The sequence below is a fragment of the Leucoraja erinacea genome, chromosome 14, assembly GCF_028641065.1.
Source record: "Leucoraja erinacea ecotype New England chromosome 14, Leri_hhj_1, whole genome shotgun sequence".
In the NCBI taxonomy this organism is placed as follows: Eukaryota; Metazoa; Chordata; class Chondrichthyes; order Rajiformes; family Rajidae; genus Leucoraja; species Leucoraja erinaceus.
The window spans coordinates 10,542,785-10,558,009 of NC_073390.1; the positions used below are offsets into that span (position 1 = coordinate 10,542,785).

Here is a 15,225-nt window from a genome sequence, read left to right on the forward strand (position 1 = left end):
TATTGGGAAGGTGCCATAGATTTTGATAATAAGTGAAAGAAAAATGGAAAATCAAAAAAATCAGTCAAGCAAACTTTCATGTCATATTCTTCTCTTGAACCGGTTCTCAGTTGGAATTACTTATGGTAACCTTGAACATATCAATAGTCATGTTGTATTTCATGTTTTACATGAAATGTCTTTAATATAAGAATTTCTTTCCTGAATGTTCACATCCTGAAGAAACAAACCTTGACTCTCCAACCGACTCAGATGTAATCAGTTGTCAAATGTTCTGCAGGTTTACAAGGCTTAACTAGAATCGTACATTGCATATACTCACAGCACAGATTCCTCATCTGTGAGAATTTATATTGCATTGCTGTAACTGTGCAGTTTCACACCCACAAATGAGAAATTACTTCGAAGGAAAGGAGGAACGAGAACCAGAGGCAATTGATGAGCAATGACAAATATTTCAGACTTTGTGGAGAACATATTTAAAGTTTATTGAATAGATTTATTTTTTAATGCAGAACCTACCTTTTGGCCCTTTAACTAGTTTTATCTCTAAGATTTTTTCTGTGACTGGTTTCCTTCTCCGCACATATAATCTCACAATCGATCCGGCCTCTTTTAAAGCTTCTACTGCTTTGCTGTGCGTTACTTCCCTTACGTCTACATCATTTACTCGAAGGATGCAGTCATTCACCCTAGAATATTAAAAAAAAAACATACACTGAAACAAGCTGCAAGATAGGCAGCATACAGTTTTCTTTAAAAAAATATTGTGAATAAAACTTTAACAACCGGTAACTCTTTCAAATGCCTCACAACTCTTTTTTTTTGCGGCAGAAATAAATAGTGAAAGAAAAAAATGAAGAGGGGAGAACATTTTGTTAGGTATTGTTAAAAATGAAAGGAAGAAACACAAATACTGAATCATAAAGGAAAAGTCTGCATTGTGACTAAATATTCTGTAATAATGCACCCACTGACGGTGGAGCAAGTGCTGGAATTTAAAAATAATTTAAAGATTTTTTTTGAGGACAACTTTCAGCCAATTGTGATTGTTTCCAAGACTAGCACAATTTCCTGTACGTTGCTAGCTTGTCTTGTACAGAAGGCCCAGTGGTAAATAAATCAATAGAAATACATTAACACGATTGAAAAACAAATTCGGGGAATTAAATTGATCTTTGCCAGGAAGACAAATGGAATGAATATAAATCATGAGGTTTTTTTATGCCATATTCAATTTCCTCTTTGACCACTGCTGAAGACCAATTTCATCTATGAGGTATGGATAGACAAGTCATTGAAAGTTTAAGAAGGAACTGCAGATGCTGGAAAATCGAAGGTAGACAAAAATGCTGGAGAAACTCAACAGGTGAGGCAGCATCTATGGAGCGAAGGAAATAGGCAACGTTTCAGGTCACTTTCGCCAAACACCTCCGCTCAGTTCGCAATAACCAACCTGATCTCCCGGTGGCTCAGCACTTCAACTCCCCCTCCTATTCCAAATCCAACCTTTCTGTACTGGGCCTCCTCCATGGCTAGGGTGAGGACCACCATAAATTGGAGGAGCAGCACCTCATATTTCGCTTGGGCAGTTTGCACCCCAGCGGTATGAACATTAACTTCTCTAATTTCAGGTAGTCCCTACTTTCTCCTCCCCTTCTCAGCTCTCCCTCAGCCCACTGGCTCCACCTCTTCCTTTCTTCTTCCCGCCCCCCCCCCACCCCCACCCCACCACCCTCATATCAGTCTGAAGAAGGGTTTCGACCCGAAACGTTGCCTATTTCCTTCGCTCCATAGATGCTGCCTCACCTGCTGAGTTTCTCCAGCATTTTTGTCTACTTAAGCCATTGAAAGTGTTAAGACCTGTAGAGAAACTTTTTAGTAAGGCTTTATTTAAAAAAAAACACACTGAGTCTAAAAAAAAGTAAAGTCAGACTGAATCTTGAGAGACCACAGTTACGAGGAACGATGAGTGAGGTTGGAATTCTTCTTTAAAACAAAAGAATGAGGAGAGATGTAATTAAAGTACACCAAATAACAATGGACCAGGACAATGTAGATAATGGGGGATCATTCCTAACGGTAGCAGGAGTCGTGGACTAGAGGATGCAATTAGAATCTAGAATGTTTACTTGCAGATGTGGAGGAGGCAGGTTCCATTGTGTGTTCCAAAAGAAAATTTGATAAATATATGGTGAGGAAAAATAGGCAAACAATGGGAAAGAGGCTAAGAGCTAGATCTACCAAGTTACTTTGATAGAGAACTGGAACAGATAAGATGGGCTGAATGGCAAGCCCCTGACTCTTCCCATGGATATAATGTAATAATACTATGCTTATAGAGCTCTGTATGATCCAGTACATTGTACTTAAATGATTCAATCATTGAGGTGTTCAACTTTGTAAACTTGTAATATTGAATTCTTGAATCATTACATGTTCTCAAACTGTCATTAAAGTTCAAATTTTAATTAAAGTTCAATCTTTAATGAGTATAAATTATAAATAGAGGATGCTATCCTTCTGGTAAAAGTGGTCAATTCACCATTAATGTATCAAATATGAAATAGCAAAACTTGAAAAGATGGACAACTCAACAGCTGGCTCCCATCTTGCTCATTTATAACCCAACTCCTCTATTCCCAGGAATCACAAGATGAAACGATAGATGCAATATATTTAACACTGATATTAATCATTCGAGTTCATTTAGACTTAGGTTAAGATAAATCACATAATTCAAGGAAATAACCTCCAGGGAGATAATGAAACGTTCTAAAAATGTTATGCATCAACTAGTTATAATCACATATTGCGTCAACTGTAAATCTTCACATTGAGCAGTGAACTTTAGCCATAACATTTAAGGGAGAGTATATGAACGTGTTCTCAATAAAGAGCAAAATGTGAGATGATATTGGAGCACTCTGTAATAAAAGGTAACTATCATTCAAACTCCAGGGATAAAATCTATACTTAGTCCTGATTTACAGATTGGGAGATGGTCACCGCAATTTCTATTACATCAGTGGGACTGTTGTCAGATTACAATCAGACAGGAAGGAATCCTAAGGAGTTTGTGAGGATTTAGGCAAGAAGTATTACGCAAAGTTGATGGAAAGCATTTATACTTCAAAATAGTATTTCTTTTGTATTTAATATTCTTTTAATGTCTTCAATTAGATCATCCCTCAATTTGCTAGACTGAAAAGGAACAAAAACCACCGTTATAATTTAAAACATTAAAGCCTTCATTAGAAGATGGACAAAACACTGGAGTAATTCAACATCTCTGGAGAGAAAGAATTGGGTCGAGACCCTTCTTCAGACTGAAAGTCAGGGGAGGGAGAGACTAGGTCAGCATTCCTTTTCCCCAGAGATGCTGCTTGACCCGCTGAGTTACTCCAGCATTTGTGTCTATCTTCTGTGTAAACCAGCATCTGCAGTTCCTTCCTACATTAACCCTTCTAGAGGTCTGGTAAATCTGCTCTGCACACCATTAACAATAATAGAGCCATCTTGATAAGCGGTGCTCAGCGTTGAATAACATTCTCCAAATGAAGTCCGATAAAAACTCCATACATTTAAACCTCACCATCCACACCCAAATATTCCAGTTCTCTTGAGATGGCTACTACTTTGGTTTTTATTGTTTTCAGTGCCTTTCGATCAGATTTTTAGTGACAAACACAATGATAGCCAAATCTATCAATTTCTACACCGATCTATCTCAACTGGCAGGTCAATCCAACAAAGACTGGATTTGTAGGCAAGGACTTCAATTACATTTTCCTGCCCCAAAAGGGATGCAAACTAGATGCTGTTTGTCACTATTCCTATAAAACAGAATCTCATTCTCTTGCTACAGACGTGGGAGTACTTCCGGCCATGCTCTCACAGGCCAGACAACAGGCAGTTTTATATAGGAAGGCATGTTAAATAATACAGTACAAAATACAATTATTCTTCAAACAACACGCTCCTTTTGTCCACAAACAATACATGGACAGTGTCACATGAAATGAATCCCCATGTTGAAATGTGATTGCAAAGGCTATTTTCAAGTTAGTAGCGTGCAGAAATTAATTCTCTGCTCTGTGATACATTTATAGGTCTTCCAGACAGACGCTCCTAATCATTGACAATTTTTTTTTTTTTAAAGCATTTAAATAGAAGTAAGGAAATGCATACTTGCATATCCTTTCTAAAGACTGTTGTTCAAGTAGTTTACAATTACAATTAAGCCTTTGCATTATGAATTCTTGTGGCTCCGTTTACAATCATTATCTGATGTTTATTTAAAACCACATCTCAACAACAGATGTGGAAGCTGGTGATAATATTTTTGTACGGCCATTCATGCACTCTCAGGAACACACTTGAACTAATGTTTGTTATGCAAGCAGCAATGCATCCCAATGAGACATACCGCAATCTTCCATCCTGTGCAGCTGCACCTCCTGCAATGATTTTTGTAATGAATATACTTGGATCGTCACCAATATGTGGATTATCAGTACCACCTGCAATGCTGAATCCGAGGCCAGAATTCCCCTGTGCAAGAGAACATTTTGAAAATCAAGCATCAAAATTGTGTGCTGAACACATGGGAGAAATCTGGAAAGTAAAGGTTTCATTTTTTCACATAATTTAAATAGAAACATGCTGGAAATACTGAACAAATCAGACAGCAGCTGTGGACAGTGAAACTGCTAAGATTTCAGGACAATGATCTTTTTATATAGTCAATGCATAGTCCTAATGAAGGGGATTTGACCAAAAACAAATTTCTACAAATTTAATTTCCCAGAGTCAATGCATATATTTAAAACATTTCGTATGACTTTTTATTCATGGGAGCTGGGTGTAGCTGGAAAGTTCAACATTTATTACTCATCCTTAAATGGCATCTAGTTGATGATAATGATCCTTGAAATTCCAAATATTGAATCAATACCTATAATGCTTTGGAATACAATGTCAAACTAGAATTTAGTCTGAATTACGTTTCTGAATTAGTGCATTCCATTTGGCAAAGGTGCTTCATAGTTCTTTCAGAATGTGGCCAACTTTGCCACTGGTGGGTGCTCTCAAGCTAACTCTAGTGAAGGCCATTAGAGACCTCACCCAAACACTGACTATGTTGGAATAGTCACCATCGAGGAACAACGGCAATAATGAGCAAGAAACTTCTTAATTTGGTGGATCTCATGTTATGAAATACTGCAGATCTTGATTCAAAGTTTTTCTCTTCCAGGCTGTACTTTGGCGCCGTCAGCGAGGGCAGTCCGCCAACAGTCTGTCTGTCTTTTCGTCTTTTTTGTTATGTTTATTTTGTTTTAAAAAATATATGTTAATGTTCTCTGGTTTGTTTAATGTGGGGGATGGGGGGGTCGGGGAAAACCTTTTGTTCCAAACTCTTACCTTGCCGGAGATGTGATTTTTTTTCCGGATCGTATCTCCGGTCGCTTTGCGGCCTAGCATCATGAAGCTGGCGGCCTTGCTCAAGACTGACTTTGAGCCCCACCGCGGGAACTTACCATCGGAGCCTGCAATCCCTTGCCTGGGATCGATGCTCCAACCGCGGCCTGCCAATTTCAACATCACGGAGTTCGCATTCGGGTAGAGAATGATGTCGGCAAGCTCCGACCCGGGATCCGATCGCCCGGCGCGGGGAGTTGAGACCCCCCCCCCGGCATGAGAGCTTGATCGCACCGACGCGGAGGGCCAAACTGCCGACAACGGGAGCCAAGATAGTCCAGTCAACGGAAGGCTCGAGGCCTCCGACCGTGGGAAGACAACGAAGGGAAGAGATTGAACTTTTTTTTTGCCTTCCATTACAGTGAGGAATGTGGAGGAGTCACTGTGGTGGAGGTTTATGTTAAAATGTATTTTGTGTGTCTTGTTGCTTTTTATTGGTATGACTGTATGGCAAATCAAACTCCTCATATGTTGCAAAACATACTTTGCTAATAAAGTATGATTATGATGATTATGATTTGATTACAATTCAGATAGAAAAGATACTCTACAGAAATTACCAAGACGATTGCACAATTGCTGCATCAGAATCTAATGCCTAGGCTAAAGTTGGGTAGCATAGGCATCCCAAGGAATTGTTAAGTGTCAACAGCATTCCAGAAAATCTGCAGGGGAGTTAAATGTGCAGCTAACTAGATAGGCCGGCTTCATTCTTCAAAGGATGACCAAGAATCAGATGAGTTTTAGTAACAATCCAGTTGTTACCATGACCAATATTATGTTTCAACTTCACAATTCTAGTTAATTACAGTAATTTCATTTAGTTCAGATTCTCCTGTGACTTTGGTGGGATTTGAACTCAATTCTCCAGATCATTAGCCTCTGAATTAAAATTCATTGTAGTTAGAATTAAAATGTTATTTGTTCCTATGTTAATTGCTTTTCTGCTACTGGTGCCAGAACAACACTGCATTGTTCAAAAAGGTAATCATTTTTTTCCTAATCTTATGAAGTAATTTAAAAAATATATTTTCCCCAAGACTTTTGCTGCTGGCCAACAAACCATGACAATTCCCAACTGAGACCATAATTGACCAAAAACAACATTAGGGTTCATTTATTTGTGGATTTCTACTGTTACAAATTCTCACATTATTTCATTTCCCTACCACATGATATAGCGTAATGTGTATTTCTACACAAAACTTTGATAAATCATTCTACCAGAATTGGTGGTCAAAATTTTTTAAATGTTCCTTTAGGAGGCTCAGTATTTTAGGCAGAAAATCGAACTAATTTGGCTTTCTCCTCCAATAGAAATAGTAGTTAATTCAGCATTGGAGCAGGCTCGTTAATTACACTGCTACATTTAAGAAGAGTAAACAGATGTTTGAATCCAAATATTTGACAAATAAATAGTCGATAAATTATCCTGAGACGTCAAAGATATTCATTCAAACCAACGAAGTGAAGATTTAAAAAAATCAGTCTCAAAATGGTTCACTGTATATTCATTTCAAATGACAAACTGAGTCCACATGAATTACATGGGATGGTAATGCGAAATGTACAGGTCCCAATATATTTTGCGTGTTGAAGGAAATAACACTGTCTTCAGTAGGCAATTTCACTGGCACCAATTAAATTGCTAAATCTTCCATGAATTAAGAAAGGCAGAGTTTTATTGAGAACTGGTTGTTATTGTTATACAAAGAGTTGGCTGGGCAAAGATCAAGATTCACACTATTTTCTAACATAAAATGTTGGCTAAGAATCCATTTAAGATTTACACCAAAAACTTACACCAAATTAACTGGTACTGAATAATTTATGACACATTACTGTAGCAATTTTGAAATTAGTCCTCTGTCCACCGGGAATAGTGGCTGAATAGTTCTGTTAAAAGTTTTGTTAAGAAGCTCTGCCATTTTTGTTTACAACGTTCGTAGAATTACTGCCAATCCATTACTTATATTTTAGATCTACATGAACTTCAGTTTCTCTGTTGTCAAGCTTGTATGCAATTAAAAATGTTCCCATAAAGTGCAGAGAATTTTTGAAAGCTTGATGTGAATATTAAGCAGATTTATAGTTAGAAGCATCTTGAAATAACAGCTTGAATAAAGAGCAGTGCTTAGATCAAACCCTCTGAAAATCAGCAAGGATCTCCTTCCTCGAATTCAGAATGAAAGACATCATATTGAAATAATTCTTGCTGAAGCAATTTATTTGGTTATTATGACAAAATATCTGATGAGGATGGCTGGTAAGGTGCCAACTGATATGGGACTACCAATCTGGAGATTTGGGAATTAATTTTCATTTGCTTAATAATTATCATGGTTAAATAAAAACAAGGGTTCATTCATGTCCTGGGAGAGGAACTTGGCAAACAAATTAAAATTGAGCATTATTTTTCATGAATTTCAGCATCTCACAACAGAAAGAATCTTTCAAGAAAGAATAAGCATGCAGACATGTCACATCTATCAGGCAGAAGATATAGAAGCCTGAAGTGACACAAACCAGGATCAGGAACAGCTCTTTCGCACGTATCATGTTCTTGAACAACCTGCACTGCCCTAATCCCATTGTGACAATGGAACACCATGGAGCACCTCTTGCACTTGTATCGACTCGTTTTCGTTTAATTGCGCTGATATCTTGACTTTTTTTGGACTTTTTGCTTTTTAGTGTCTTGCAAAAATGTGTCATTTATCTACATTTTGTTTTTTTATGTGTTTGTCAATGTGTCTGTGATGCTGCTGCAAACTAGATTTTTATTGTAGCTATCCTCACCGTATTTTCACATATGACAATTTGCCATATATGCACAAATGTACTTAACTTGATAGAAGCAAATTAACTACTTGGATATCCAAACACGTTAAAGTACATAATAGACATTAATTGTACATCTGCGTGACAACTTTTCTTAATTGGAAAATGGGAAAGGATGCTGTTGAGATACAAGCCTATTAAATAATTACAGCTGTTGAAAGATTTTCAGGTAATTACAGAATGATTCTACAAGGATACAGTAATATCAATTACTAATCCCCTGGTGCAAAGGTCGCATATCAGTTTGACAAAGCACAACAAAATTCTGCAATCAATCAATGTGTTTACCTGTCCCACTTGGGCGTCATTTGCGTGTAATTTACTCATCATGCGTCACGTGATGCGCGCATGGTGCGTGGTGACGTAGGCAGTGACGAGCTGTCGCACGCGGCGCCCCAGGTATGAACAAAACAGTGACTCGCAAATGACGCCCAAGTGGGGCAGGCCCTTAACACCACAATAAAAACTATCTTGTTGATGTAAATCAAATGCACAGAATCAAATCATTACTTGCACTAAATATTAGATCAAATCATGGTAGATTTTGTGTTGCAAATATTGCTCTCAGATTTTATGTTTGCAACTATGAGTATTCAAATTGTACCTGATTTTGTAGATAGACAAACAATTGATGATCAGTTGGTATACCCTTAATGCTCACATGAAGATCATTTAGCCATGGTGATTTAGGCCAACAGTTGCCAGTGGAGATTGCTTAGCAACTTGCATGAATTAGATGATTATCAACAAAATGGAAGTTTGAAATACATTCCTATTTACTTCAAATTCATTGAATTTTACATGAACATTCCTCTAACCTGAAAATACTCAATTATGAAAGAAAGCATAGCTCCCTTACCCTCTCCAGCGTGATTTCTTCATATTCGTAGTCTGTATCAGTACCGTTGACCTGCAAAAGTCCCAAAGATACAAGTAAAACGTGATGTCAGGTACTCAAGTTGTGTTATGAGAAACTAAAATGCTTTACTTTTCAGTTTAATACAGAAGCAAGGAATTGAAGATGCTGGTTTACAAAAATGGATACAAACTTTTGGAGTAACTTAGCGGGTTAGGCAGTATCTCTGGAGAACATGGATAGGTGACATTTTGGTCTGGGATCCGTCTTCAGACTGATTGTGGGGGGGGGGGGGGGGGGGGGGGGGTGGGGGGTGGGGGGAAAAGAAAACCAGAAGAGCGGAGAGGCGGGGCAAAGCCTGGCAAGTCAAAGATGAGGGGAGTTTTTGATAGGCAGTTAGTTGGACCTAGATCAGAGATGAAAAGACAGGTGGTGTGAGAAAAAATTTGAAGAGTTGCGAGTCCAGGTGCGAACACAGGATTGGGGGGGGGATTGGGGGGTGAGGAGTTTGGTAGTTACCTAAAATTGGAGAATTTAATGTTCTTACCATTTGGTTGTAAGTTACCCAGGCAAAATATATGAGGTGTTGTCCCTTCAGTTTGCCTGTGGCTATTCGGTTTAATGGGGCAAAACTGTCATTAGGATGCTGGTTAAATTGATTGGTTTATATTGTGAATACTTTATGGTCACAAGAAAATGGTGCACTTTGGAACTTCATTGTACTTCGGATCTAGAGTTTATAGGTCGTCAAATTTTTAATTTATAAAGATAATGAATATGCCAGTTGATGAAAGTTATTCATGTGTAATTTCCCTGCATTCAATTCATCCATCTGCAGGCTTTCACGATCCATAATTCCCAAAGGATTATTCATGTAATATTTTTGCCAAATGAAAGTCACAGCTGCAATTTTTGCCTAGTGCGAATACACAAGATTTTATGCCAATAAAAAACAAGTGACAAATTACAATGTGGTCTAATTACTTTAATTTATCATAAGCAACCGAAAGAAGACATTAGCACGATAATGTACAGTTAAAGTTTATTAGTATTTATGGCATTGCACAATTTTTATCAGTGTTGACTGGCTGCAAACTGGTTTCAGCGAATATAAATTGAAACTTGGTGACAGCACAATTAGTAGAAGGATAAACCAACATGACGTGGTCTATAAAACAAGGAAACAGGAAATCTAAGTACATGAGGAAAGATTAATAAAGGAGAATTGGACAAGCAAAATCAACAAAACGTCTTTTCTGAAACTGACTGGGAAAGGAACATAACATTAGCACTTAGGCAGTGAGAAATGTAGAGCAAAACATTATAGTCTTAGGGAACTACAGGCAATCCTCAATGGATTTGAAATGTTTCGATACGATAGAACTCTATTTATCCCAGGAGGGAATTTGGTCTGCCAGCAGTCATAAAACACAACAAGAAACATGTAATTAAAGTGAGATGTGCGTTTTTACACTTCTTCCAGGCTAGAACGTTACCTATCCACATCCTCCAGCAATGCTGCCTGACCTGCTGAGTTACTCCGGCACTTTTTTTAATATGGAAGTTATTGGGAGAAGGGGCTTTGCATGTGGAAAGGAAAATGTATCTCAACTAAAAGGTGGTAGAGGTCTGCATCTCAGTGCCTGAAAGGTTAGTGAAGACAAAGTGTCTCATCACATTTAAATGATGTCTGAAGAATGGTCATGATCCAAAACGCTGTCCGTCCATTTCCCTCTGCAGATGCTGCCTGACCCATTTAGTTCCATAGAAACATAGAAAATAGGTGCAGGAGGAAGCCATTCAGCCCTTCAAGCCAGCACCACCATTCATTGTGATCATTCATTCCCCTAGCACTTTGCTTTTTGCTTCAGATTGCAGCATTTGTAGAATATCGTGTCGCCACATTTACATCATGCATTTTGTCTGAAGAAGGGTCCTGACCCAAAATATCACCTATCACCTATCGGAATGCTGTCCGACTCACTGAGAGGGTTATGGTAGTTATTCCAGCACTTTTAGTCTTTCCTTGGTAAACCTAACTTGCTTCTACATGTTTGGATGTGTAGGTAAAGGTGTTTTACTTACATAGCTCTGGACCTAATGAAGAGGAGGTTGAATAGCTTTTTTTATGAAAAGCTGTTATGACAGACCAAATGGCCTTTATCTTACTCGTTCTACAATTCATTCAATCATTTTAAACGTTCCCCAAGATGTAATCATAACTTTTCAAGATGATATTCAGCTTTACACGTGAAAAGCTTTAAAGAATCATAACAAAGTTTTCGCAGCACATGACACGGAGGAAATATCTGAGCCATTTGCTGCCATCTGATTTGACAGCAAAATGAAATAAGAACAGTTTTCAATCACATTAGATTGTTTAATTACACTTCATAGCTGTGGAGAGACAAACAAATCTCTTGCATGGTTTCTCAAAGTAGAAAGGGATAAAGCATGTGGAATGCAGAAGGGTGCAATCAGTAAAATCCAGTGCTATCAATCATGCACTTGCAGAGTCACACAGTGACACAGTACCAAAACAGGTCTGCCCTGACTATTAATCAAACATTTCTTCACAAGCTCCATTTTCATTCTCCCACACACTCCCATGAACACTTCTCGTCTCTCAGATCCCCCCATTCCCACGCTAGTAATTCCCCATTGCCACACTGGAGGCAATTCACAGCAGCCAATTAACCGATCAGCCTGCATGGCTTTGGCTTGAGAGGGGATACTGGATGACTGGGAGGAACACCACGGGTTAACTTCACAGTCATGACCAGAGGTCAGTAGTGAACCAAGGTCACTGGAGCTGTGAGGCAGCTGCTCTGTTAGCTGCACATGAGGAACCTGGATAAAATCAAGAATGTAGAAACAGGAAACTGTAGATGCTGGTTTACAAAAGGAGAAAGTGCTGGAATAACTCAGCAGGTCAGGCAGCATCTCAGGAGGATATGGATATGTGACATTTTGTGTTGGGACCCTTCTTCAGACATTGTTCGGGGGAAGGGGGGGAGAGATGGGGACGAAACCTGGTGTATATAATAGGCCCAGAACTGAAAGGTCAGTGTAGGAATGAGAAGAGGAGTTAAAATGGTTAGCACCCTGGAGATCCTACAGGCCTTGTCAGAGTGAGCGCAAGTGTTTGGTGAAATGTTTGCCAAGTCTACACTTGGTCCCATCTATGTACAGGAGGCCACATTTGGAACATTAGATGCAGTAGATGAGGTTAGAGGAGATGCATATGAACTATCTCACCTGGAAGGGCTCCTGGATAGAGGCGAGGGAACTGGTATTGGGATAGGTGTTGTAGCTACCATCTGGATTTGCATCTATTTTCCCCCTCCCCTTCCACATATATTCCTTCCTTGAGCTTCATAATTTGCAACTCTTCAACTCTTTTGTCTCACACCTTACTTACTTTCATCTCTGGCTTTGTCCAACCGCCTACCACTCGTATAATCCTCCTCATCTTTGCCAGCCTATTACATGCCAGGATTTGTCCTCCCTCTCCTCCAGCTTTCTTTTACCCCTCCCAATCAGTCTGAAGAAGGTCCCCGAATCAAAACGTCACCTCTCCATGTTCTCCTGAGATGCAGTCTGACCTACGGAGTTACTTCAGCACTTTCATGTCTCTTCTTTTGGAATAAAGCAAACTGGCTAGTTTTCGCTACAGATCTAACTACCGTATTTTCCGGCAATGAAGACGCTATTTTTTACGTGCGTCTTGGAGGCCGAAGGTTAAGGTTGTTAGCCAAGAAAGATAGACTTGGCTATCCCTCAGTACAGCAACATCAAGAACAATGTTGTTGTACTGAGGTATAGTCAAGTCTATCCCTCATTGTTGGCAGCTGATGGGATGCGGCTGTAAAAGGACAGCGCCGCTGGGAGGGGGGGAAGTTCCTTTCACAGCGTGTGCGGAGTATGGCCCGAGTCAGCACAGGCAGGAGCGTTGACTCAACTGCCAAGATATCCAATAGCGAAATAAATCGACTTGCGAAAATGTTGACGTCATAATCATACAGCGTGAAAACAGGCCCTTTGGCCATACTTGCTCAAGCTAACCATCATGCCCCTTCAACATCAGTCCCACCTGCTTGAGTTTGACCCTCTAAAGCTATCCTATCTATATACATATCTAAATGTTTCTTAAACGTTGCATTAGTACATGCCTCAACTATCGCCTCTGGCAGCTTGTTCCATACACCCACCACCCTTTGTGTAAAAACGATACCCCTCAGGTACCTATTAAATCTTCCCCTACCCCCATTTTAAAATACACAGTGAACAAACCAACATGCTGCACTGAAATAACAATTCCTACTTTATAAATAGTAAATACTACTGAATATTTTATGTAGTAAGTTGCTTATAATGCGAGAGTAAGGTAATATGATTTGTCTCTACAAGAGATGGACAATTTCTTTCAGTTGTGGAACAAATCATGTTCTGCAGAGATAGGTTCAACTTGTTAACTTGCGCATCATCTAAAATGAAGCAATTTTATACCTGTGTCTTAAAGTACTAATGTTAAAAAACTGACAGGCATGGAAATGCCAGTTTACTAAGCCATTGCTTTGTATTCAGTACTTGCTCGCTTCACAAATCATGAACTTTAACTGAAAACGTTGACCACTTGGGCTGTGTTATACAAGAGTTTTCATTCTCGTGGAGCAGGAATGTAGAAACAAGATGTCAGTATTTAATAATGCCAAGAGGTCACAGCTGACAGTCTGCTTGCATTCAATCCCAATAGTTTGAATATCAATTTTCAATGACAAGGCTACACAAAAAAGCTGGAGAAACTCAGCGGGTGCAGCAGCATCTATGGAGCGAAGGAAATAGGCAACGTTTCGGGCCGAAACCCTTCTTCAGACTGCTATGACAATGCTTCAATGACAAGGCGTTTAATTGTAAAAAGCAAATCTTGCTATATGGTTGGAAAGAGAATTAAAATCATCCTGACACAAACTGGTATAAAAAATATGTAACTTACGTATGGTTGAGACTCCAAAGTATCTGTATTCACCACAACCGGAGGTGGATTCGCCTTTAAAAAATGAAGACAACCTGGTTACTATGTTAGAAGAACAAATCATGTTAAAAATGGAAATCGATATGTAAAATAATTTTTAACACTCCATCCATTTCAGACATTCCCACATGAAAATAGCTGAGTTGCTTATGGAATAGAATGTTATTCTGTCATTCTGGCTCATTAATTGTAGACTCGGCGGGTGAGGCAGCATCTATGGAGCGAAAGAATAGGCTACGTTTCGGTTCGAGATCCTTCTTCAGACTGATGTGGGGGGGAGGGGTGGGAAAAAGATAGGAAGAGGCAGAGACAGTAGGCTGTGGGAGGGGAAGGAGGGAGTAAGCAAGGACTGCCTGAAATTGGAGAAGTCAATGTTCATACCGCTGGGTGTCAACTACCCAAGCAAAATATGAGGTGCTGCTCCTCCAATTTGCGGTGGGACTCACTCTGGCTATGGAAGAGACCCAGGCCAGGAAGGTCGGATTTGGAATAGGAGGTGGCTCACCTTCCATGTGAGCATATTCCAAGTTACATTATTATTATTATTATTATTATTCAACCTCTTTCCATATCCCTTCTTCCACTTATCCACAATACACTTGAAAGTCAACCACTAACCATTTGTAATGAAATCAATAGCTTGACATACCTGTGAAGAACTCTCCTGTTCTAGCTCATGTTTAAGTTGATCTGTCCAACCTCATTCTTGCCCTTTCAAACGTGGAAACAGCTCTGTCTATCTTATCCTTTCATGATATTTTAAGAAAATGTTCGTACATTTTTTATAATCACGAATCATTACTCTGGCTCTGCACTCAGCTGGCTCCGTTCCTACCTTTCCAACAGATCCCACTTCATCTCGCTCCACAACCACACCTCTGCTACAGCCACAGTCACTCAAGGCGTTCCCCAAGGCTCCGTACTCGGCCCCCTCCTCTTCATCATCTACATCCTCCCCCTCGGTCAGATACTCAGCCACTTCAACCTGGACTTCCACTGTTACGCTGATGAC

General features: G+C 39.3%; 1 protein-coding gene across 21 annotated transcripts in view; it reads right to left on the reverse strand.

Moving 5' to 3' along the window:
• Nucleotides 1-15,225, reverse strand: part of LOC129703263 (disks large homolog 1-like) — a 365,442-nt gene that overhangs the window by 130,935 nt on the left and 219,282 nt on the right. For all 21 annotated transcript variants that reach the window (XM_055645581.1, XM_055645579.1, XM_055645578.1 and 18 more), the window contains 4 exons: nucleotides 14,175-14,228; nucleotides 9,182-9,232; nucleotides 4,430-4,554; nucleotides 523-692 (listed from right to left, as the gene is read on the reverse strand). In XM_055645581.1, the coding sequence (XP_055501556.1) occupies nucleotides 523-692; nucleotides 4,430-4,554; nucleotides 9,182-9,232; nucleotides 14,175-14,228 (400 nt within the window). The remainder of the gene's footprint in view (nucleotides 1-522; nucleotides 693-4,429; nucleotides 4,555-9,181; nucleotides 9,233-14,174; nucleotides 14,229-15,225) is intronic.